The 25,437-nt window shown below is 40.4% G+C and overlaps 2 protein-coding genes and 3 non-coding genes across 5 annotated transcripts; 4 read left to right on the top strand and 1 right to left on the bottom strand.

Moving 5' to 3' along the window:
- The first annotated feature begins 425 nt into the window (after window positions 1-425).
- Window positions 426-514, top strand: trnay-gua. The gene is given in 2 exon segments: window positions 426-462; window positions 479-514. It is a non-coding gene; the product is annotated as a tRNA-Tyr (tRNA).
- Window positions 515-1,780: 1,266 nt separating this feature from the next.
- On the top strand, window positions 1,781-1,853 carry trnaa-agc. Its single transcript has one exon. It is a non-coding gene; the product is annotated as a tRNA-Ala (tRNA).
- A 2,012-nt stretch (window positions 1,854-3,865) lies between these two features.
- On the top strand, window positions 3,866-3,938 carry trnaa-agc. The gene has a single exon. It is a non-coding gene; the product is annotated as a tRNA-Ala (tRNA).
- Window positions 3,939-7,787: 3,849 nt separating this feature from the next.
- On the bottom strand, window positions 7,788-12,840 carry ccdc25 (coiled-coil domain containing 25). Its single transcript, XM_031322400.2, has 9 exons — window positions 12,589-12,840; window positions 12,370-12,417; window positions 12,153-12,192; window positions 11,712-11,763; window positions 10,829-10,904; window positions 10,536-10,639; window positions 9,337-9,539; window positions 8,795-8,840; window positions 7,788-8,578 (listed from the first exon to the last, which is right to left on the bottom strand). Exons 1-9 carry the CDS (start codon window positions 12,611-12,613, stop codon window positions 8,549-8,551), a joined length of 624 nt encoding a protein of 207 aa, XP_031178260.1. The 5' UTR covers window positions 12,614-12,840; the 3' UTR covers window positions 7,788-8,548.
- Window positions 12,841-13,717: 877 nt separating this feature from the next.
- Window positions 13,718-25,427, top strand: esco2 (establishment of sister chromatid cohesion N-acetyltransferase 2). The gene is made up of 15 exons (XM_031322356.1): window positions 13,718-13,874; window positions 15,333-15,400; window positions 16,094-16,230; window positions 16,780-17,080; window positions 17,180-17,480; window positions 18,463-18,602; window positions 18,829-18,940; window positions 19,164-19,236; window positions 19,474-19,516; window positions 19,969-20,113; window positions 20,417-20,548; window positions 20,918-21,007; window positions 21,114-21,257; window positions 22,770-22,954; window positions 24,762-25,427. Exons 1-15 carry the CDS (start codon window positions 13,719-13,721, stop codon window positions 24,892-24,894), a joined length of 2,160 nt encoding a protein of 719 aa, XP_031178216.1. The 5' UTR covers window position 13,718; the 3' UTR covers window positions 24,895-25,427.
- Window positions 25,428-25,437: the final 10 nt, after the last annotated feature.

The following is a 25,437-nucleotide window of genomic DNA, read 5'->3' as shown; positions in this document are numbered from 1 at the left end:
TATATTATTATAATAATAATAATAATAATAGACAAGCAAGGCAGAATTATCAACTTGATAAAGAAGGGCCGCCCAATTGGTTTTAGATCATTTATTTTTTAACTGCGCTTTTATCAGGGAATTTGCACCACTAAAGCACAATATAAACTAAGGCATTGTCCTGGAATATCACATCGCCAGTGCAATGATTTCATAACCAGTGGCGGGGCGTGTTCAATCTTTTGTCAGCAAATCAAATGTCTAAGTCAATCATCTGACAACCAACAGCGCTGAGAAATCAATCTTTCCAAACGCCATTCAAATGGCGAGGGAAATCTCTAGTAAGCAAATCGAATTTTAGGCTGCACGATCGAACTTTGTGATTTTTAATTTGTCGAACATAAAAGTACGATAGTTCTTCGGGTTGTATCCGAGATCTTTCAGCCCCTTCGATAGCTCAGTTGGTAGAGCGGAGGACTGTAGAGTGTAAACATAAGACATCCTTAGGTCGCTGGTTCAAATCCGGCTCGAAGGAGGTACATTTTGGTACAGGAGTGTTCTTATAATACGAAAACACTAGCGGAAGTAGCTAGTCTGTGCTAGTGCTAGCAACACCTGTACCCTCTTAAGATAGCTTGACTACCTGCGCAAAGTTAGCGGTTGGGTCCGGTGTTTTTGTGTTTTTAGACGCAAAGTTATAACTAGTTTAACTGTTACATTGAAGATGACGTTTGTTGTGTTTTTCCTACAATAGTGCTTGTATATTTTGGCGACATCACTGCGTTAGATGTGGTGAAAAATTCTAAAAAAATTTTAGCAAAATTTCCTAATCGGACACCGGACCCCTCTTCATCCTGTGCTGATTCTTCACTCAAGGTAACGTTAGTAGAAAACAATTTCCTGTAACCTTAAACTTATCTTTTACCTTCTAAATGTGATTCATGATTTTATTGCTACAATACAGTTACGCTAGTTATGGGCTTTCACTCTATTACGTTTAGAGATAAATTACTTTCGTTGTGGAACCATAGACAGTATATAATGGACCAACAGATCCCGTTGCTCTGGACGGAGACCAGGTTGATGCTACCAAGCCATCACCCGACGTTAGCATCCCATTGACTGCCATTCATTTTGACGTCACTTTGACAGCGAATAACTTTACATCTGAAGAGTTTAAAGACTCTATTTGTCCATTGTTTATTTCTAAAGAAACACGACAATGTATAAAAGGCTCCATTACCTTGTACCTCACGTTATGGCTCCGTAGCAGACATTTTTGTAAAAATAGGCTAACGATTGTGTCATAACCACGAGACTTACTGTCGCATAGTAGAGGAATTACCGTATAGTACAGGAGAAGCTCGCAGGCAGTTTCGACTCACATTAGCTGTTTAAGTGTAATTACTAATGTTAACTAGCATTTTAGTTAGCAATAATTAGCCTGTGCCTATGTTATCTCCTTACATATACCTACGCTCTCCGTCTCTGCTAGATTGGGAATGATTGAGATTTCTCTTGGCACAGCTACCAGAAGATTTACAACTTTCAGACAGGTTGCTCACGTCACATTTACGTCGTCTCTCTCAGTTGGAGGCTGCGCAGTAACGCTCGGCGCTCACCGGAAAAGTGCTTCTAATATCCTTCACTGGTCTCCGTCCAGAGCAACGGGATCTGTTGGTCCATTATATACTGTGTATGGTCTCAACATGGCGCCATAGGAGATTCGAGTTCTGAAGCGAAGCTTACTTCCTGGAACATGTGCATTCATATAGTGACGTCATGTAAAATAAAGCTTCATGGGGGATTAGCTCAAATGGTAGAGCGCTCGCTTAGCATGCGAGAGGTAGCGGGATCGATGCCCGCATCCTCCAGTCTTTCCTTTTACTTGAAAAAGGATGACTTCTCCAGACTTCTGTCCAGTGTTTTCTGCTTAAAAAGACGACTTCACGCCAAGATGATTGCCTTTCAGACGGTGAGGTCGTAGCTTTTTTTGAGCACAATACAGTTATGTGCAAAAACAAGCGGTGTACTAATAAACTCATAATGAACAATATTGGGACTTTAGCTTATTCACCGTATCCCCCAGAGTTAGATAAGTCCATATATACCCTTCTCATCTCCATGTGTGTCGTAACTCTGTCTGACGCCCACACCGCTAGCCTAGTTTAGCACAGATCCTGGAGGTAACCTGCTCCATCTAGCCTACTGCTCCCAATAAGTGACAAAATGGACTTATCTAACTCGATGAATAAGCTATAAGTCCCAATAAGTCGGCGTGTTCCTTTAAGGTCAGTGTATGTTTTGGTCATTCGATTTTCATTTCATTAACAGGTATTAAAAAACAAAAAAAACGAATTGTTATTTGATTTTCGTTTTAAAATACAAAATTTTAAATTAAAATACAAGGCGTTTTTTCCTTGTCATGGTCAAAAGGGAATGTGAAAATTTAAAACATGCTTCGATTTTCATTTTCTATTTCATATAACAAAAAATTAAATCACTAGAAAACAGAAATGGAAAAATGCCATTTTTTTCATATTCTGAGACCAGATGTTGCATTTCCAGGGCTACTAGTAGCACGTTCCCTTAATTCATCCATGACTAGCACCGGTGTAGCCTACTTTTGTTAACCATAGACAGTTACCCAGGCTGCAGTTGAGGGAAACTGTAGCCTAACTTCCTGAGTGACTTTTTTGCACCTCTTTACATAAATATAGGCTACATAAATGGCTATGATGAAATACATAAATGAGGCAATACATATAAACGCATTAGTCATTATAATTCAATAGCCTGAATACATATGTTTTACTTTTATTTATTTCAGGGGACTTTTATTCATTTCCGTCTATTTATTTGCACTTTATTAAACACGAGCGCGGCAGATTCGTCTGATTCCCAGCTTAGCTAGAGCGGGTAACGCCAGCTCTGCAGACGGACCAGAGTCGGTCAGCACCGGGGAGCGAGCCGGGGACACAGGTTCGCAGGGCTGGTGGCTAACTGCTAGCTAGCTGCAGCGGCGATTATTAGCCCCAGTACCGGAGGTCTGATGCCCTTGATCTGATTCCGAACCGGCCGCGACTTTCTGCCAGATCAGCAAGCTTAACGGCAGCAACAGAAAGTTCGCTGGGATGAGACTTTGGCGCTGTAACGGTAACGTTAATGTAACAGTAACATTACCGCCGTGAACTGAAAGTCTATTTCCTCAGCTGGTTCGACTCTCTTCGGGCTAAGTTGTCTGCGGCGGGTAGAGACAGAGAGTCAGAGGAAGGCAGGGAGAGAGGGTAATAAATAAATGTGACATTATGAAATAAAAGTCCCTCCAAGCATTATGAAGAGTATAGGTTTCCAAAGTAAGTTTAGCCTGGGCTGAAAGCAACACTGGTACACTGGCGCTGTTGCACTGGAAATGAGAATATCCGGTCTCTGAATATGAAAAAAAGGCATTTTTTCGTTTCTATTTTCAAGTGATTTTATTTTTTTCTTATATAAAAAAGAGAAAATGAAAATCAAAGCATATTTTAAATTTCTCCCATCCCCCTTTGACCATGAAAAGGAAAAAAACGCCTTGTATTTCAATTTTAAATTTTGTATTTTAAAACGAAAATCAAATAACCATTCGTTTTTTTTAATACCTGTTTGTGATATGAAAATCGAATGACCAAAATATACACTGACCCTTTAAGAGCAAACGGGCTAGATGTGTGTGAAACTACGCTGCAACCCCTGAACTGGGACACAGCATCTGTATCGTAAAAGCATCGTTTGGGACACGGAACCCATCACACTTAACAACTTTTGAATCTACTAATACTCTTCTAACTACATATATAACGTGATGTCACACAAATATAACGTGATGTCACACAAATCAACTCCTCACGGGGGATTAGCTCAAATGGTAGAGCGCTCGCTTAGCATGCGAGAGGTAGCGGGATCGATGCCCGCATCCTCCAAATTATTTCTTCTTTAAATGAAGACGGATCTAGTGCATCCTGAGGCATAAAGGATAGCATAATGTTGCTAATATGCTCATATCATTCTCATCACATAACAAAACTCTATGCCCAAAAGTGTATGAATTATCAACAAAATCTCTGTATTTCTAAAATGTGAATCCTGGTCCAGTATTAAAGTATTAAACTGTACTTATTCAAGGAAGAATACATTTAGTGTTTTTCTTTTATAAAGCAAGAGCTGAAACTGAAAAGATTAAGAAATATGTTACTTTGCCTGCAGAGAATAAAAAATACATAAAATCAAGTTATTGTATATGGTAGTATCAAGTGTCCTCACTAATTTCCAAATAGGAAAACCTCTGTGTCCACACAAATAAAATCCCTATTTAATTGTCTAATTATTCATCCATCTACCGAGATCAATACAATACATCAATTCTACAGAGTTTTAGGTAGAAAAAGAATAAAGGGAAAAATATTAATTTCAAATGACAGCAGGACATGTAGTCATACTTACACAGCTACAGATCCCAGATGTTCATGACAAACATTTATCCCCAAAATGTCAACACATCACAATACACCCCCCCCCCCCATCTCCTCTGAGTGCTGATTTATTGTTATAAACAATTACCTTGGTGCTATGATTCTGTTTTGGAGAGCAGACACATAACATCTTGGCAATTGAAGTAAATGAACTTCTGCAGGTCTAAACTGATGCAGCTGTTACATATCTCATCCTAATTGTGAAAGCAATGTACAAAAGTGGGTGTTGTTGGGGATTAGCTCAAATGGTAGAGCGCTTGCTCCAGAAATGACGTACGTGGACAGAGACTGCTGCAGTCAGCATGGCCCTTGTCGGGTGAAGGCCATGTTTGCAGAGTGGGACGGGCTTCAAGTGCGCCTTGATATATGGCATTTCACGCGACGGTTTGCTGCAGGCGTCACCACGGAGGCTCACCCCCTGTATGGCATTTTCATCTTGCTGGAGGAAGATGTGCGTCTCTTCAAGACATATGCCTTGAAAACGGCCATGTTGGTGTTGGGCCGGGCATCCGCTGTAACCAGGTACTTGATGAGGGCCTGGGCCTCTTTGCTCTGGTCTTCATAAACCTCCTTCATGGAGCGGCCCTGGAATTCTCCGAACTCCACCATCAAACAGCCCTGGTCTCCAGTTTCCCACGCTTAAGCCTGCATTTCCTGCTTCTTCCTAAACCTCTCCAGTTCCTCTGTCATCTCTCTGATGTGAGAAGTGTACTGCAGGAACAGCTGTTTATTCTCTGACAGAGGGGTTGCCGGAGCTCTTTCCTTTGAAATACTATGCAGTAAATACAGTACATAGCCAAGACTGTTCTCCAGGAGCCATCTAAATATCTGGCCCTGGTACATGCCAAACTGAAGCTTGCAGTGAGCCAGTACTAAAAACTTGTCAGTGGGATCTCCACTGTGGCCAGTGACAAAAGTACTGGCCTCTGCCAGCACCTCCTCTTTAGGTTTAGCCCTTCCAGACTTCACATTTTCAACCGCCTTTGCCTCCTCAGACGGCGCCATGAGAAGTCTGGTTGACTTGGTTGACCGGCGGCGAAAACCTGGGTAGGCGTACATTTTCTGAATGAAAATAAGAAAAAGACTGTCACCATCTGAAAGATACCTATATATTCAAATGTGTACATTCCACTGTATACAGCACATGTGTCAAACTCAAGGCCCGCGGGCCAAATCTGGCCCCTTGCTAATTCTGATCCGGCCCGCATATCAATCTAGGTGCACAATATATTTTGGCCCACCTAGTTGTGCGCCAAACCAAAAACATGGGAAACTGTTTTTCAACTTGCAATTACGCGACACTCAAAGCAGAATTTGTCAAATTTGCCGACTTTGAGACTCAGAAATTCCCACAGAACCAGAGAGTTTGCATATTCAGGCTGTGAAACAGGTTGTTGTGAGTCAGCTGTGTGGTAGCCTACTTAGAAAATGTAATCATTGTTTTGCTCGATTTGCTAAATTCTCGGATGGCTTTGGAGCTTTTTTGCTCACTTTTTCAGGGATTTATGTGGACCAAACTGTATCTGAGATGGCTATATGAGACATGCAATAATTGAGTCAAAGATATTTTACTTTTTCGATGAAATAAAAGCATGTGAATAAACTCTACATGTCTGGCCCTTGATGCGATTCTCTTTTTCCAGTGTGGCCCTTAGTGAAATTGAGGTTGACACCCCTGGTATACAGCATTCAACTGTAACAGATGTTGCCTGCCCTCAGGGCAGAGTAGCCTAAATCATTATATGTCTGTGGGCAATTTTTTTTTAAATGAGGGGCGGCAACCTCTATTACAGTGATTATCTAACATCACAACCCTATTGCACTACCCTATCCCACCCATACTGTTCTATTTATTTATACCCTATCCCACCCATACTGTTCTATTTATTTATACCCTATCCCACCCATACTGTTCTATTTATTTATTTACAGATGTACATACTGTAATTATACCTATACATAGCCATATTCTACTGCTCTTCATACTATTCATCCTGCACATACACTTATTCTTACTACTCTTATAATGTTACCACACTGCACATAGCTGTGCATACTGTAGCTACATATGTTTATATGGTTCATACAGAATATCCATATTTATTCTGTTTTACTTATTATATATTCTGTTAATACAATGCATATATCTATCTCTATATTAATCTTACTACTAGTATAATGTCACTGATACTACATTGCACATATCTGTATGCTGTTCATACACTGTTCATATTACATAGCCATATTTATTCTGCTCTTTTTACACTGCAATATATTTCTTGTCATGTCTATGCACCACCTGTCTATACTTTATATATCACATAACACACTTTTCTGCTTTTTTGCACTTCTGGTTGGACGCAAACTGCATTTCGTTGTCTTTGTACTTGAACTCTGCACAATGACAATACAGTTGAATGTAATCTAATCTAAAACATCTGGTGTCGTAGTCATACTTACACAGCTACAGATCCCAGATGTTCATGACAAACATTTATCCCCAAAATGTCAACACATCACAATACCCCCCCACCCCTCAGAGCAGCTCATCAGATCCTTTAAAATATATAAATGTCTGATTCCCAACACCTACATTTACTAATATAGTATAGTATTCAGAACATTTGCTGGTACCCTTTTCAGGAGTGCTGATTTATTGTTATAAACAATTACCTTGGTGCTATGATTCTGTTTTGGAGAGCAGACACATAACATGTTGGCAATTGAAGTAAATGAACTAAATTACAGACGTTAACTCAAAAGTGAATATGAAGACATTGTGTGAAACACCGTAACTTTTTTATTTTACACTCAAAGCACCATATGGAACTGTCTCATGAACCTTCTTACATTAAGCTGACAGCAGCTCCTCCACAAAAAGAGTAATTCAGTCATTGTCAAACAAACACACGTCAGTGCCACGTTAAAGAAATGAGAGTATCGGCATCTGCATTTTAGACCTGCAGATTCTCTTAATACAAATCAACAGGATGTAGATGTGTTGATTTCGCCACCTACAGGAGAGAGAAAAAATAGCTGCTGTGTTCTTACAGTAACACCTGATGACAGAACTGTATCTGCTGAATACCTGGTAGAGTAGATTAGTGTCAAGATGACTTTCCCTTCCTGCAGACAGTGCACATAAACCAGCATGCATACATTTGCAGGTCTAAACTGATGCAGCTGTTAAATATCTCATCCTAATTTCATTCTGCCGGTTGTGAAAGCAATGTACAAAGATGGGTCTCATGCGAGAGGTAGCGGGATCGATGCCCGCATCCTCCAATATATTTGTTTTATCTACCACAACGCAACCAACAAGAGATGCAGTTATTATATATCTCATCCTCATTTCATACTGCAGGTCCAGTATTGAACGTGTGACAGTACTGGCTCTATTTGACAAAAATACATTTTTTAAACTCAAGGTTCACTTAGTGGAATTTTTAACCAAACTTTTAGTCGACGGTGAGATGTGTTTAAAAAATACAATCTTTCAGAACTTCAGTGGCTCCAAACACTATGGTTCTGGAGTTGGATGATAGTGGCTGCGACTGGTTGATGTATGTTGATGAATGAATATCTATGACTGAATTTAATACTTTGAATTGTATTGAATAAAATCTGGCATGCAGAGAAATGAACATATAAAGAAAGTGAACAGAATGGTTTGCAGGGTATTAAAAACAACCCGAACACTAGTTATATCAGCATCAGTGAAAACACAGTTATGCTATTGAGTGTTTTCCCTTCAAAATTATCCTCAGCATTCTTGCTGTCCTGTGTTTTTTTCCTTCCCACAGTCCCTTGATGACGAAGCCAGGCAGCTTGGTTTGGTTTGAAATAAGTGTCTGCATGTGGAGTAAGTTCCCAGCACTGTCCCCCATTGGCTCGCTTTCTGCTCCAAGTGTCCAAAAGCAAAAAAGGTATCTGTTTGCCTTTGTTGTTTCTTTTAATGTCAGTGCAGAGTTAGAGCAAGCTAAGCAGCGGGGGAGCATCCTGACAGCAGGTTAGAGTGGTGGAGGGGGAATTCGGTCTGCTTGCTGCCTGGTGTTCACCTCTCACATGAAGTCGTCCGAATCATTACCGTCCTGCAAACGACAGGCAGTGAAGCTCAAGTTAATGTGGTGAAAATCTTTTACTCAATGAAGTGGAGTGACCCCAACTGTGACTTCTCTGTATGTTCTCAGAACTCTTTAAATCATAGCTCAGCCATGGCCTAAACACAATCAAACATGGCAGATCCCCTGACAGTCCCTTTCCGGCAATTCTTAAACAAAATACTGATTCATATTTGTTGTCCTCACCTCATTAGTCTTCATATTTTCACACTTCATCAGTGCAGTGTAGCTCCTGGGGAAGGAAACCAAAGCGTGACAAGTTGATACATTTAAAGAGGATTTAATAAAAACTCTTAAGTATGCAGTATGGCTCTAAATTATTGGCTTTAGTAGCAGTAATTCAGAAGTCTCAGGATGTTCAGACAGTGTGAGGTGGCCATTATTTTAACTGCTTTAGCAGAAGATCCCAGGAACTTCACCCATCATTAACCATTTCCACCCAAATGTTTCCAAAAAAGGTTTTTAGAGCAACTTCTTTAAATGTCACGTACTGTATAATGACAAATATTTATCTTTCCATCAGTGAATGGGAATCCTGCACCGTGTTTAAGAATGTCGATGGTTGTTTTCAGTATTAAACTAATTGAAAGCTAGATTTGCCCCAGCATATACAGTACAGACTGATACGAAAGTAAAAGCCACTTCAACAACACTTCAAGCTATTTGACAATATTGTGATGTTTTCTTGTTCAATCCAACTTTACTAAAACAGTGCCATGGGGACGTACTTGAGTTCCTCCATCTCTTTTCTCATCCTCTGCTCTTCCTTCTCTTTCTTCTTCTGGTCTTGGAGCTGAGCTTTCTTCTCGTTCCTCTCCTCTCGGTCTCGCGACTCTTTCTCTGCCGCCAGGTCGGGGAAGCGTTCCACTTTGGTTTTCTCCAGACGGTTTATGATCTCGTTGACCTTCTTCTCCACCGCCACGATCTTCACCTGCGAAACACGGTGGCGAACATGACAACTAAAAGTGGTCCGTCAGTGGCGTTAACAGACTCACGATTAGGGTTGGGCATCGTTTGGATTTTAACAATCCCGATTCTTCCTTTCGATTCCGGTTCTTATCGATTCTCGATTCCGATTCTTTGAGGGGTGGAGTTTAAAGGGTTACATGCTTATTTCACAGATATGAGAAAAATGTTATTATAATTCAATGGTCATTTACATTTTTACAGGGCTTTTTCAACGTAAAATATTCAAATTCGGATTTGAAACCAAATTTTCAAAAACGATTCCAATAAGAAAACAATTTAATTGGAATTGTAATATTTGAAACGATTCCAAGTTGGAACCATTTCTTGATGCCCAATCCTACTCACGATGTGCAGTAGAAAAACGAAGACTCGTGATATTGGCCGACACTAGAGGGTGACACGGGAATCAATTGTCGCTCCCATCCTATCCCGAGCCCACGAAAATACTCCCGTCATATCCCGATCACGTGAGAGACGTTGTCCGTCGCTGTCTGGAGCGTTTGGTTAATCGCGGTCAAATCACTGAGGTTGCCTCGAAATTTAGGCTACACTATACATGCATTACCTGCAGGCCTAGGCCATTTCGTTACGTAATTCCTAACGGAGATCTTCTCACACTCAAAACACACATTTCTCCGTCCCGCTCCCGCTGATTTCTATGCTCTATTCCGTCCCTATCACGTTACCAACAGTGAAATTGACTCCCGCAGGAATACCGTGACCCGCGGGAGTCCCGAAAAATTGTCACCCTCTGCTTGACACTGCTCAGCAAAACCTGATATTGAGCAACAAGTTGTGAATTTCTCTTGGCTGCCATTCCTCTATGTAACTGTGAAAAACTATTTAATCACAGTGAACATTAAGCCTTCATCGGATGTAATCTAACTTTTTTTCGTTTTATACCCTTTTTTTTCTCCAAAGTTTAAAAGGGTTTTCACTTCAGTGCTGGTCTACTGACCTCTTTCTGTCGAAAGAAGCCGATCTGTCCTACGTCCATGTCTCCGGTTTTCTTCAGGTTGGCCCACGGCGTGTAAACCACGTTAATGTTGTTCATCTTACAGCCTGGCAGAATACAACACAGTTTAATTGATCATACACGTGTCACTCACAACAAAACGGCGTTGACAGGATGGCTTCTCAGGGCAGTTGTAGAATGAAGCTTTTCTTTTATACAGCAGATCTCAAGGCTCTTATTCTGAAACCCATCGCTGGTGGCCGATACCTGATGCCAATCATCAAGCAAATCTTTACCTTGGATGCTGTTGTTTTTCACCAGCTGTGCACAGTCTATCAGCACCTCAGGGGGAATATCATCTATTGATTTACCCTAGAAAAGACACACAGTGATCAGCAGTGCACATGTGCTCGGTGGATCATTGAACAGTGTCTGAAACCCCTGACCCGTCAGACAATTCTTTTTTTTTTTTTACTTTCCGAAACTGACAATCTGACAATCCCGCCTTCTTTACGCAACGATTAGTCGGTTATGCTCCTTTTCATTCTTTACTTCAGACCAACTGAAACAAAGTGTGGTACATAATCCCCATGTGTATGATTCTTTGCATCTCACCACTCTCTAGGACGACCTTGCTTTTGAACTTGCCATTCTGAGCTGGTGTAAACACTTTTGTCTCTAGACCAGTCAAACGGCATATCATACAAACTAGTTTGTTTCAAGCATATCCCGGCGGCCTCAATGTTACATTTGATCTAGGACTTCTTCTACATTGCAGATTCCCAATGCATTAGACAACACATACATAGAAATGTACGTTTTAGTGTTTTGAGAAAAAAAAAGAAGGAATTTGCAACGACGACCTGATCACATTCACACAGTTATACATTCATACCTGGAAGCTGCCCAGTACAACCACAGTCCGATATGCTGGCCACTGAGCAGCTCCACTGGAGCGGTTGGTGTTAAGGGCCTTGCTCAAGGGTTGCTCAATGAGGGAGGGACAAGCGCTGCTCTTTCGATTTCCCCACCCAAATTTTATCCTGTCGGTCGGGGGATTGAACCAGCGACCTCCTGGTCACGAGGCTACATGTAAATTGACTGAAGAAAGATCTTGATACCAACCAATGCTTGTGTTCATACGATTCAGTATTTCGGGTTCATTGTTTAACTCTTTACCTTTGGCAGTCTCAGATAAACGTGAGCCGAAGACAGTTTGTCCACATGAAACCTGGACGTGGGAAAAGCAACAAGACATCATTAACTCATAATATTCAGATTGATATTTCTGTTAATTGTGCTAACATATATTATTTATTACAAGATATTAAACTACATCTGTTCAGCACTTTAAAGCGGTGGTAGGCACTTTATTTTGGGAGTCCTTTGGCAAAAATTCCATAATCATCTTTCAGCATATTGTAATCCAAGTGGTCTGAGAGAAAACTTGACTTTCAGGCTTTAGATAATGTAGCCTGTGACAAAAGACTTTGGCCAATCACAAGCCATTTCAGAGAGAGAGTGTTCCTATTGGCTGCACACACACAGTTTCTTCTTTCTACCCACTGCACTGCAGCTTTAATTGTTAAACAAACACTTAAAAACGCAAGAAAGCCTTACCAGATGTCTTCAGGCCATCCGTACTTTATTAGATCCTCATCTGCAAAAACAAACTCAGCAAGTTAAGCGTTGATGTGGCATTATTTATGGCATATTACAAATAGTATTTCAACAAAGTAATACAATAATCAGAGAGACAGCACAAGATTAAAGTTATACAGAGAGCATCGTGTGTGAAAAAGGCTGTCTGTGTGTGATCTAACGATAACAAACTTACTTTCATATTTATCTTTTCCCATGTAGATTGTGTGGGGAGGGTTGACCACTGAGAGAGAAACCACAAATCGAAAATTAATGGACGAAAACAGCAATATAGGCGGGCACGAAGCACATAGAACACACAGAGTCGCATTAAATGAGAAATAATGCTTTAGGATATTGGCTAATCAGGGCTACTAGCTAACATTACTGCTAGCTCAGCTGTGGTTTTACTCACCGGCACTTGTGAAGTAAAACACCATTTTACGTGAATTAAAACTCGCCACTACAAATGAATATTAAGTGTATATAGTGTGAAAGCTTACAGCTAATTATGAACACAAAGAAATATAAACAGCTGTGTGCCGAGTGATCGTTGCTGCTGTCACTTTTCGCATGTACAAGTTGACCCGGGAAGTTAATAGGTAGTTGCGCTAAGCTACAAAGATTTAGCATGTGCTTAAAAGGAAGTACCCACATTTATTTTACAAAATAAAAGCTTGACATTCCATAAATTGGCCACTGTTCCCATCTGGAAGTTTAGAAAGACCATGGAGACAAAGACCCGGGGCAGAGCCAGATGTTGTAAACATTCCATGCTCAGCCCAAACCGAGGAGGTCCGGGAGCATAGAATAAAATATAAATTATTTATTGTCATTGCACAACAAAGGACAACAAAATTAAGTAGCAAAACAGTGCAAACGCACACATATAAGACAGAACTAGAAACAGAGACAAAAACAACAAAAAACAGACGGCTGGCTGGCTGTTTTAAGTGCTGTATGGTGACGTCAAAGATTTCCCACATTTTTGTACAATAAAATACCAAACTATTGGTATTTTATCAGAACAGACTACCTGCATAGATTGATCTAAACTTCAATGATCTTTCACAACTGTGGTATTTTAAATACTATCGATATATACTGTATGTAATTATTTAATTTTATGGAAATTATTACTGTCATTGAGTGGAGATAAACTATTATCCCCTTTGGGATCACCATTATGTACATTACTGCCTAAAAGAGGCTCTTTAATGACAACAATGATAAAAAACAATAGAAAGGTTGCAAATTTCGTACAAATAAAGTAAAATGTGTTTCACAAATGATGAAAATATACTGAAAATAAATGCTTTGGCTATTAGCTTATATGACTTTGTTTTGACAAGGACTTGCAATCAATTTTTTTTAATATTGTACATATTAGATATTTTGATCCACACTCCATTACCGCCAGCACCAAATCGTTGTTTGCCGCCGCCAGCGAACGTCAAAGAGGAAGAAAAATTATCTTTTATTTTGAAGGCAAGGGCCAGAAGTCCCTCCTCTACGCTCTGACTGTGGTAACTTGATTAAGAAATGATGGTGTTTCCGTTTCCTGTTCGGTCTGGTTGTGCAATTTTTTTAGAGTCTGGCGCGCACTTCAAAACACAGAGAAGAAACGCGGGCAGAAGAAGCAGCGACTCAAACTTTATACCGACATTTATTGTTTTATGTAGTACAACAGAACCGTGTTCGGTAAGAAACATTATATGTGGTTCATAGTTGTGTTTTAGGTGTTTGATACACTGCGTCTTTCTCTCCTAAAAGGCGTTAAGGTTAAGGTAAAAGTAACGTTATATTAAGAAGCGACCCGTTAAACAAGTGTCTGGTGTTTAGATTTATAAGGTTTAAAACACAGATAAACATGGAAACAAACAGGTAAAATATGATGTATATATCGACACGTTAGCTAGTTTGTATTGAGGCAGTCGCCTTTTTTGTACAAGCTAATCATCCCGCCAATTATCCATTCATCTCCATTTTAGCTGTTAAATAAGCGCTGCAATAGCTAACATCTAACGCTAAGCTAACATTACGTTCATGTTGAAATACATTCACATTTGTGCACAAACGAGATGAAATTCGTTGTCGTTTCAGGCGAGACGGTAAATTGAGAACGCAGACCAATATCCAAATCAAGCTACAATAACCTCTGTGTAACATTAGTTGACCGGGGTGGCCTCCATACTCTCCTTGCACTGGTATTCAGACAGTCACGCCAAACTTCTGTTAAAAATCTGGTCATTTAACATCAAACACAAAGATTACAGAAAGATGCATTGCAGTTCGACTTTTTCCTACGACCCCCAGGACGTTTTGTGGAACTGCGTAGGGCGGCTGTTATTGTTTAAAGAAAACACTTTCATAAGATATCAAACTTGTATTTTAACAAATTATATTTTTCTCTCCAAAAGTAACATTCTTGAACAAAACGTGTTGCAACCCTTAATTGCACTTGTCTACCTTTTGTCTATCTCTGTTTTTTTTGTTTCTAAACGTGGAGTATCCTGGCTAGGGCCCAGTGATTTTAAAAATGGATATTAATTATAATAGTTTATACTTAATCCATCTAGCTTGAACTATCTCTTTATTTTCCTGCACATTCAGTAGGGCTGGGCGATATGGAGAAAATCCGATATCACGATATTCTTATCCTAATACCTCGATGTTGATATTGTGGCTATATTATAGGGTTGACAGTTGGTGCTTTAACAAAATATCTTCACAATGAGATTTTAGATAAATAATCTTCAGTAATGTAGATATAATGACTAAGTGGGTAAAGGTAAAAATAATAGAAGAGCTAGAACAGTCTGGTAACAGAAAATGACATCACTTTACTGTAATGCAGCCTTTAAAACCAGGAAAAGACAACACTTAAGCCATATTATGATATCCAAAATCTAAGACGATATCTAGTCTCATATCACAATATCGATATAATATTGATATATTGTCCAGCCCTAACATTCGGTATTACTACATGTAAGTTGTGAAATTACAAATATCTCCGGGTAAATGCTTCCCCCCTTTTTTAAAGTGGAGCTGTCTGAGTAAGTAGTGATATTCTAAGTTAACATGGAAGACCTGCTAATGCGTGTGTGTGTGTGTGTGTGTGTGTGTGTGTGTGTGTGTGTGTGTGTGTGTAGGTAGGTGAGGTTTGTGAAAATGATTCCCACTACTACCAGGAAGAGGAAGCTCTCCTCTCTGGACTCTGACAGGTGAGTTGTGAACACATTGGGTTTAAGCATTTTAAAAATGGTTGACTGGCTATTATACTCTCAAAATGTACTGTCCTTGTGGTACATCAATACATTCAGGTGAAACAAATAGGGCTAGGTATCAATGTCCGAAATCTGGTTTGAATAATTAGTCAGATATGTAATTTGGTTTACTTCATTCTGGTAGTTGTACCTGATTTAAGTCAAAAGTTTGCCAAATTCAGACATTTTAGCCAGCGCTAAGCAACTTTTTCTACAGCTGCCTGTTCTTGTGTGTGGCTTTTTTGTTTGTTAAATGAAATATCGCTTTGATAATGGGACCAAACCTCTGGTATCACATCGACACGCTAGTAAGGACAAATCTTCAATACTTCTCAGTCCCAGCAACAGTAAACAGTTGTTTATTCATATTTGAATTCTGTCATTTTCCTTGATTCATATTTCCATTAGAAGTATACTGGCATAGACATTTCTGGTTTAATTTGGTTTAATATTTGCATCACCGTCTATGGCTCTATGCTGTTTTTTTGTTGGTTTTCACAATTTTTTTTTTACTACAAATTACATGGGACTTTATTCAAATCTAAAGAGGTTTTCATCTGGGGAAACATGGTGAAAGCTGTGTTGGATCTGTAGCACTTGCTGTTTTGTCATGTCTCACTGTGACTTATCTTATGTTACTTTAACGAACAGAGGGAGGGAGGAGGTGTCCCCTGTGAAGAGGAGATCCCCCAGGAAGCCTCAACAGTCCCCGACCAAGAAGAAGCCAGTCGGTCGTCTGCTCAAGGAGAACCGTCCCTCCCCACAGAAATCCCCACGTAGAGCAGAAGGTAGGGTGGACTGGTGAAATGAATGGTTTAGGTCAGGGCTGTCAAACTCAACTTCACTAAGGGCCACACTGGACAATATGAATCACATCAAGGGCCAGACATGTAGAGTTCATTGACATGCTTTTATTTCATCGAAAAAGTCAAATATCTTTGACTGTCTTATTGCATGTGTCATATAGTCTTCTCGCTTACAGTTTGGTCGACATAAAGTCGTAAAGAAGTCCGGAAAAAGTTCCTCAGCCATCATAGAAAAAAAGCGCCCAAAAACATCGGAAAAAGTGACAAAAACTAGGCGGGCCAAAATGTATTGTGACCGTAAATTGATATGCGGGCTGGATCATATCTGCGAGAGGCCGGATTTGGCCCGCGGGCCTTGAGTTTGACACACGTAGTTTAGCTAGTCATTTTGGGTCAGCAGATTTGGCTTTTAAGTCTGAAACAATGGATTGAATTAGTAGAGTAAGGACATGTTGACCAATGACTCTTCTTCCTCCTTTTTCCCACATACTTTCTCTCACATATGTTTTTTTTTTTTTTTTTTTTTTTAAGGCTCTCCGGTCAAATCCCCTCCTACATCTCCATTCGAACCTTCCATGGTTACCAGCTCCTTCTATGGCCAGAAGAAGTCCATCTATCTCACTCCACTGGAGAGGAAGGTGATAAAGGAGTCGCTGCCTCCTCGTCCTCTTCCCTCCCCTCCTTCCCAGGAGAAAAAGAAGAACAAGAGGAATGTTAAAGGAGGCAGTAAGAAGAGAAAGGTAGCTGCAGGATCTGGCAACGCGGGGAAGACGGGTGCCAAAACCAATGCAACATCTTCAAAGATGATCCTGTTGCCCAAACTCAACAGCAGGTTGGTTGGTTGTCACAGCTGTTTTGTTTGTACTTCTGCGACGTTCTAACACCATGTTCTAGTTTCTTGGACATCATAGGCGTTTGCATTTTTCAACAGTGTTGCTGCTAAACCCGCGGCCACTACAACTGCTGCTCCCGCCAGCAGCATTAAGCCGGCCGAGGCCAAGAAAGCAATCACCATCACTTTCAGCAGCCTGAAGCCCAAACCAAAGATCTTTGTGGGAGCTGCTTTCTTCGGGACAGGGAAGAAACCTACATCCATGTACAAGAAATCTGCCCCCAAATCCTCAACCAGGCCAGCTTTAGTAAAACGCAAAGCTGTCCCGCCGCAGACAAAGAGTGAGAAACCAAAGCCAACTGTTCCGGTGGTGAACCAACCGCAGACACATCCTGAAGCGGTGAGGGGAGCCATTCTATGTGTTTATACTCTGCAGCCCAGAGGTGGAGTTTAAGGGGTCCTCGGGGGTGGGGGGGGTGGGGGACCTACTGTTAAAGGTGCTCTAAGCGATGTCACGCATTTTTTTAGGCTACAACATTTTTTGTCACATACAGCAAACATCTCCTCACTAGGCCTGCACGATTCGGGGAAAAATATGAATCATGATTTTCTTTTAGCTTAGAATTGATATCACGATTCTCTGCCACGATTTCTTTCTCATGATGTGTAATGTTTATTGCACACATGAACCATGACAAAACAAAACAAATTGGCAGTACCAAACAGATTTTTTTTTTTGGCACCTATAGCACATTGCGCATCACCACAAGCCTGTAAACATAGAGGCTTCAATGAAGAGAAGGGAGAGCAATGCAGCGCTTGGGAGCGCTTTAAAACCTTTTTCATACAGTCCATGTTTAAAACTCACAGAAGAAAGTAGTAGCGTTTGTGATGCAGTCGGCTCGTAAAATTAAATGAGAATCGAAGTCATAAAAATAAAAAATCTAAGTTATTTAAAAATGAAATCGTGAACAGGGTGAATCGAGATCGCGATTTTATAACGATTAATCGTGCATGCCTACTCCTCACTATGCGCTAGCTGCCTGTCCCCTGAACACGTGGTCTCTGTCGACAGCCCAGGCTCCACAAACAGCAACAAAAACAAACTGGCCAACCTGCACCACTAAACGTAACAAACCGTGTTCCAGCCAATAACCGACAAGAAGGATTTTGGGGTGGGGGTTAGTGCGCGGAAGGGAGGGGACGGGATGAGGAGGAGGGAGGGGCGAGCTAGCCTCCGTTTTGTTTGACAATACTTTGAACGTCAACAAGAAGTGACGTCACCCAACATCACTTAGCGCACCTTTTTAATTAACTTGAACAACCATCGTTGTCATGTTATTTTAAAGTTGATGTTATTTTGTTGTGGTTGTTGCCTGCAGACTGCTGTCCAGCCGGCCGATGTGGCAGAGACGCAGCCGAGCACCAAGCACAGAACAAAGTTTGATCTGTCGGACTGGATGGACGCAGCAGACTTGATGGACTCTGATAATGAACAGCCTGAAACTCCACAGCCATTCAGGTGCTTTACTGTATAAAAGTTTAGCCGCCTCTGAATTTGAGAGAAGGAATTGTTCCAACCTTTAGAACGAAACTTAACGTTACGTGACACATTTCTGGACGTTTTAAGAGACAAAAGATGAGATTTAATTTGGGTGTCCTGTGCACGAATTTGTAACTAAACTTTGGTGTGTGGAGGAATTGTTCGTTGTTCCAGGTCGTCAATAACCTTCTTCTTCTTCCTGCAGCTCTCCTAAAATGTTGTCGGAGAAGTATGGGCTCACCAAGGAGCTGAAGATTGTGTTGTCAAGGACTCCAACAGCCAGTCCTGCATCCACAGCTGGATCCCTCAGTTCTCCGGTACAGCAGAAGTACACACACATGTTCATAGCTAGGGTTTCAACTGGTCTTTAATATGTTTTTGAAATGTGATCATCTATCTTCAGTTTACCAAAGCATTACTTTACTCTTAATCGTCCCTAGACATTTGTGGCTGAATATGTTGACCCCCAATTATTTAGCAAACCTTAATTTTCTAGATCTGAATTTCTGTCGCTCATATTTTGAACTCTACTTCTTCCAGGATATTGGCTCTGAGCCCATGTTTTACCTGAGTGACATAAGTCCCACCAGTGCTGCTGCCAGCCCACCCACAGGTACACACACACACACACACACACACACACACACACACACACACACACACACACACACACTCTGTGTTAAATGTTCCAGCATCCCAGTTCAGTAGCTTCTTCCACTTCACTGAAACGCTGACTAGCACAAATCAAATTGGCTTTATCCAGTCCACTCATTTTGTTTTGCTGTTCCAAACGTTTTCAAATATCCCTCTTTTTTAAGCTTTATTTGAAAGATTTTTTTTTTCTCCACAGACTCTGCAGCGGTGTATCCCATCTTTGGCTCTGCCTCCAAGAGGTGAGACACTCAGTTTAGTCGTCAACATGTCAACAGTTAGAGCGAGAGATTTCTCTCGACAAAACAAATTGGGAAGTTAGCACTGTATTTCCAGCATATAAAAAGATAAAACTGTGAGGTTCTGACTAAAGAGGATGGAAACATTTCTTCCTACATGTTAACTCTTCAGTAAAGACAAAAGCAGCAGGGACATGTGAAGCAAGAGCAATGTGAGAAGATTTACAATTGGAAACAGACTCTAAGATAGCGCTGGTGTGAAGATGCTGCTAATTCTCTCCCTCTTACTTTTTTCCCGAGTTAATATAAATAACTTTTGTGTATTTGATTACTTCTGTCACTTTGTGTTAACCCGCTCAAGCGTGATTTCTGGCAACGCTACCAAGCCACGGGCGAGTGACGTGCGAAGCATGAATGGCGCTTAACACTACAGTATGTTCTGTTATTTGTTGTAGGTTAAAGAATGCCGCCTTGCAGCTGCCGGTGTCCTGCAGCACCCCCTCTGGCCCGATACCATCACTACTACAGACTACTTCTGCAGTCAAAGAGCGACCTGTTCGCAGGAGAAAAGAGAAGCAGGATGACGACCAGCTCATCATCGTACGTTAACGTTTATGTTCTCAGGTGTGCCGGGTGGAGCACTAGATTTTGGTACAAATTTGAGGCTTGCGTGTATCAGTGGACCCAGAATATATTTTCGAAGACTGATACAGATGTTTTGGATTGAAGCTTGTACATTTTGCCTGTCAATATTGCATCTTACTAGGATTTTAATGCCAACTACAGCATGTGCAAAAAAGAAGTATGTCGGAAGGAGGGAGATTAGAAATGAGTAGGTCACTTGTGTGTGTTTATCTTTCTGTGTGTTTTGACTTTAGTTTTTCTCTGTATCTTCCCGATCAGGACGCCGGTCAGAAGCAGTTTGGAGCGATGACGTGCGGCTCCTGTGGGATGGTTTACAGCGCAGACAACCCAGAGGACCATTTCCAACACAACCAGTTCCACCAGCGCTTCCTTGAATCCATCAAATTTGTGGTAAAACACCGTTCCTTCAATCTCTCTGAACTCTCTAGTATGGAGACACCTACGTGTAGAAAGTGTACAGATGATCAATTTATGAAACCATGTGACGTTTGAGTAGTTCTTTAATCGTCCTGATTTAACAGCACTATCATTATTGACTACCTCCTTACCTAACTTGTACTACTTACTGTGCCTTCCGTCTTTTTCCCTTTTTTGCCACTGAAATGATGAAGTGACATGGTTTAATTTGAAGTAGTTTGGTATTTTGCAAAGATCTTCTGCCAATGCTGCGGGCATAAGTTTGTTTCATGGGGAGGTGAGTTTGTTGCGAGTCGTTGGGCTTGTAACTGCAGCTTCTTCTGCTCTCTGTTGTCCTTCCAGGGCTGGAAGAAAGAGCGCGTGGTGGCCGAGTTCTGGGATGGAAAAATCCTCCTCGTCATGCCAGATGATCCCAAATATGCCATTAAAAAGGTGTGGCTTTACACTTAAGCTCCTCTCTCACAGTGAACGTATGTCTCCACTTTAGTCTGTAAAAATTGGTGTGAATGTCTTCCTCATGATGTGCGTTTGTTTTCAGGCTGAGGACGTGCGGCGCGTCGCGGACAACGAGTTGGGCTTCCAGCAAGTGACTCTGAGCAGACCCACACAGGCCAAGACCTACCTGTTCATCAACACGGATCGCATGGTGGTGGGCTGCCTCGTCGCTGAGCCCATACGCCAGGTAGGGCTGGGGAAGTGTGTGGTTATGCTGGCATGTGTGCGTGGGCGATTCAGTCGCATTCTATTTTTGTTGTTGTTGGTGTTTGTCCATCAAGACCTCATGTCGCCATTTCTGATCTTTTTGCAACATGGCCTCTTAAAACAAGCAATGTCTACAGGTTGTGACTAGTTCAACCAAAAAGTCCAATAATTGACAAGAAGAAAAACAAAACACAATTTAAAGAAAAATTATAAAAACATTAAAAAAAATTGTAGCAGAAATGTCTTTCGTTTACTTTCTAACGAGCCCCCTGGTTAGGAACCCCTGTCTTCGTAGACATGATGTTGTTAGGGTCAACTGTTTTCTCTACTTTACAACAACTGCATGCAAGTTATTATATATTTATGTATATATCTTTTTAGCAGGTGAAGTCGATACATCGATCACATCATTCGTCTGCTTTGCTGTAGCATGTCCTTCAAGTTGCATTAAAAAAAAAGAGAACCTGTGATTTTACAAGCAGGAAAAGTTGATGCAAACGGCTCAAGTTGCAGATGTAGTCCAAAAAACAGTTCTGTTTATTTTGTATTGGGAGTTTGCATGGGTGGCAGCTTCAACCAACCAATTTCCTGGATAAAAACTCCAAAACAAAAGCAGAAAAAGCATTGATGCAGTGCCATGCATGTTGTTTCTCCTTTGCATCCTATTTATACAGGGAACTTAAACAAGCCTATTTCCCCTCCATGGATTGTCAGCTTATGTCACTTGGGCTCGTAGGTGTTGTGACTTGTATACATAAACTAGTGCTGTCAAACGATTTAAAATATTTAATTGTGATTTAATCGCGTTAATGCCATAGTTAACTCGCAATTAATCACAATTAATCGCACATTTTTATCTATGTCCCTAGATTTCTTTTTGTCCAATTATTTTTTTTTTCTCATTTTAATGCTCTTATCAACATGGAAAAGTGGATCGGCTTGCTTTGGGCTTTTGTCGCCTGGCTTTGACGAGGGGGCGGAGAATTCGCATCAGCTGTGTGCTTGGTCTTCAAGTGGTATTTCAGACTGGACGTGCTGCGATGATAGCTCAGTTCACAACGACAAAACACAGATCACTTTGGTTTTGTCAATGGAACCATTTGGCAACTTTTTAAAAGTAAACTTTCCATTCAGAATCTTATTGGCATCCATTTCGGCGTCTCGCGCTCGCCATCCACTACTCTTTGGCCGACTCGCAAGCCCAAACAAGTGTGTGCGGCGTGCCTGTTGTTTTGTTTCCGGTCTAGCTAGATCCGGTGTGGTATTGTAGTTTTTCTAACGTTACTAGTTGTTGCAACAGCATGTGGGAAAAAAAACTACAAAGTTTGCTAGGCCAAAAAGAACGTTAATCTCGCGATAAATAAAATTTACGCCGTTAAAATGGGTTTGCGTTAACGCGTTTAACTGACAGCACTAACATAAACACTTGACAGTAAATTGCGCTTGTTCAGTGCCTTTTTGTCGACGATGTTCCACTTTTTTGTCCCTGCAGGCTTACAGAGTGCTCGAGCAGCCGGACCGACACAAAGACATGACAAAGGACGACTTCATGGAGCGACACCGAGCCTGGTGCTGCTCCACTGTCCCAGAACAAGCTGTGTGTGGGATCAGTCGGATCTGGGTCTTCAGTCTGGCCCGGCGACAGGGCATCGCAACACGCATGCTGGACACCGTCAGGTACAAAGTCACACTCAACAAAAAAAAAAATCTCATTGTCTTAATAAATAAATAAATAAATAAATAAATAAAAAAAAATATATATATATATACACACACACTCATACTCATACTCAGTTTAGCTATTACATCAACAACTGTTTTTTTTATGTTAACGTGGCTTTGTGGTCATTTCTAAACTTATAAAGTTCAGCTCACAAGTAAAGATGATGTTGTTCAAAACAGGAAGTGACAACTTGCTTTTTCACATTCCCCTCTCCCACCCATTTTTCATAGATCCAGTCATAACACTGTACTTTTGAGGAAAAGACAAAAAGAACGCACATAAAATGTCACTAACAAACCACCATTACAGAGGAAGACCATGTGTAAAATCAAAGCTGAACCATGTGGTCGTAGGAGGTGTTTACAATAGACAGACTGGGTAACCGGTTCCCGGTTTATTCGTTTTCTATTCTAAATACATTTAACTAACCTATGTTGCACCTTAGGATGATTCTTTGGGACATTGCTGTCTTCCAAGATCTTAACACTTAACCAATAAAACTGATGGCCAAAGCTACAGAAATAAACTAATAGTTTTTACAAATGTGTAATCAGATCAATTACCAGTGAGTTTCTGAAACACTTATTCAATTCAATTTGCAGAATTTTAAACAAGTTAGGCCATTTCTTGACACCAAAGCTGCCAAGATGTTCTTATATACTATGATCTTTTCACATATTGAGTATTGTTTTACTAACTGGTCATTAACTAGCATAACTACTCTTAAACACATTGAATCTCTATTTAAGAAAGCCATAAAAACTTTTGATAAAAAGGCATTGTCATATCACCATTGCGATATCTTAAAGAGACATACATTTTTAAGCTTGTTTAAGTATGCTTGTTTGGTATATAAAGTGCTACATAATCTTGCCCCCCCTCGGAGGTAGTACATGGGCCTCTGTAAAAGGGGACTGTGTGATACTATTTAGACGCACCGCTTTTGGACAAAACGTAATGTCAATAATAGGAGGTAAACTCTGGAATGGCTTGCCCCTCCCAATAAGAGAGTGTCCTACATTCAACATCTTTAAAACTCACTTTAAACAGTGGCTCCTAGAAAACCAGAGATGCACTCACTTTTAACTGTCACACATTTCCACTGTTAACATTGAATGCCGTATAGCAGTGGATGAATCATTTCTTTGTCATGTATTTTTGTTTTGTCAATGTATATGTCACCATTATGTGTACCTTTTTAATGTATAGTGAATGAGTGCTGTATGACTGCTGGCTGTCTGTTAGTCCTATGTTACCTGCCTAGGGACTGCAGATGAAAAGTAGTCATTTTTTACTAATTCTGGCATATTTACATGGTGTTTTTTATACAACAATGTTCATAAATATGTACGGTCCCTATCGAATAAACCAATAAAATAAATAAATGTCCTTATTTAAACTTCCATTTACTGTTGTATATAACTAATAGGTAGTGGCACCAAACTTTTTTTCAACACTTTGATACTTTTTGGGGGTCCTTTTTTGCAATGTTTAGAGAAGCCTCTGTGGTTCTCTTGTTTTGGAGGTGGGATGTTTACCTAATGTAAATTAGCTAAAACCTTCTAAAAATTGGTCCTTATTCTTTAAACATTTTGTCTTTTAAAAAAATGCAGTAAATTCCCTAAACTTTGCAATGGCAAGGTCTCTACTACAGCATAGCCATAAATACTGCAGAATGTGGGAAAAGGGTAGAGCTAGTATTATTCCTTCCTCTTCTCTCAATAATTATATCTTCCTGTTTTTTTTGTTTGTTTTTTTTAGGAGCACCTTTACGTACGGCAGCCATCTAACCAAGGAAGAAATCGCCTTCTCTGACCCAACACCTGACGGAAAACTGTTTGCAACAAAGTACTCCAACACACCAACATTCCTGGTTTACAACTTCATAGCATGAAGTAAATGTGTAGATTAAAGATGCAAAACAGTTTTAACTGATGTTGATTTGTAAGTATCATTAACAGCTCTTCAGGCACTTGTTCAAATTGTCTTTCATATATGCAAAGCAACAACTGTTCAGTTTTATAATGTTGACTCTGCTTTAATTTGTATTGAAGAGTGTGTGTAGAGTTTTTAAAGGTTCCCGATACACCCGTTATCACTCAGTATTTATATCCAGTCCTGCCTAATTTACTGTTGAATGTTGTGTGTGTGTATATTGGCAGAGCTTTTGACTCGATGTTTATATTCTGCTTAACAAGGAGCTTGTAACTGCAATGAATGAGAATATTTACCATTTTTGCATGAAAGAAAAATAGAAGCTTCCATTTTGATATGTTAAGATGATTTTTTTTCCTACCCAAGCTACCAGTTTTATATTTTTTGAAGGAAAATGTTTATAGACCTGTTGAAAGAGCCATTATTGTTCTAAGGGCATTCTACTTTGTAAATACATTCAATAAACATTTCACTGTGTTTTATGATCTTAAACTTGTTTCTT

This window comes from Sander lucioperca, chromosome 19 (assembly GCF_008315115.2).
Source record: "Sander lucioperca isolate FBNREF2018 chromosome 19, SLUC_FBN_1.2, whole genome shotgun sequence".
NCBI classification, from domain to species: Eukaryota; Metazoa; Chordata; class Actinopteri; order Perciformes; family Percidae; genus Sander; species Sander lucioperca.
The sequence above is the reverse complement of the archived record's forward strand: the minus strand, read 5'-3'. Positions and strand labels throughout refer to the sequence as shown.

Coding starts and splice junctions, on each gene's coding strand:
- ccdc25 (XM_031322400.2), bottom strand. CDS start 12,613: ATGGTGTTTTACTTCACAAGTGCCG. Junction 11,764..12,152: donor GGATGGCCTGAAGACATCTG/GTAAGGCTTTCT, acceptor TCCCACGTCCAG/GTTTCATGTGGACAAACTGT. Junction 10,905..11,711: donor TTTATCTGAGACTGCCAAAG/GTAAAGAGTTAA, acceptor TGTCTTTTCTAG/GGTAAATCAATAGATGATAT.
- esco2 (XM_031322356.1), top strand. CDS start 13,719: ATGGTGTTTCCGTTTCCTGTTCGGTCTGGTTGTGCAATTTTTTTAGAG. Junction 16,231..16,779: donor ATCCCCACGTAGAGCAGAAG/GTAGGGTGGACT, acceptor TTTTTTTTTAAG/GCTCTCCGGTCAAATCCCCT. Junction 20,549..20,917: donor TTGAATCCATCAAATTTGTG/GTAAAACACCGT, acceptor TTGTCCTTCCAG/GGCTGGAAGAAAGAGCGCGT.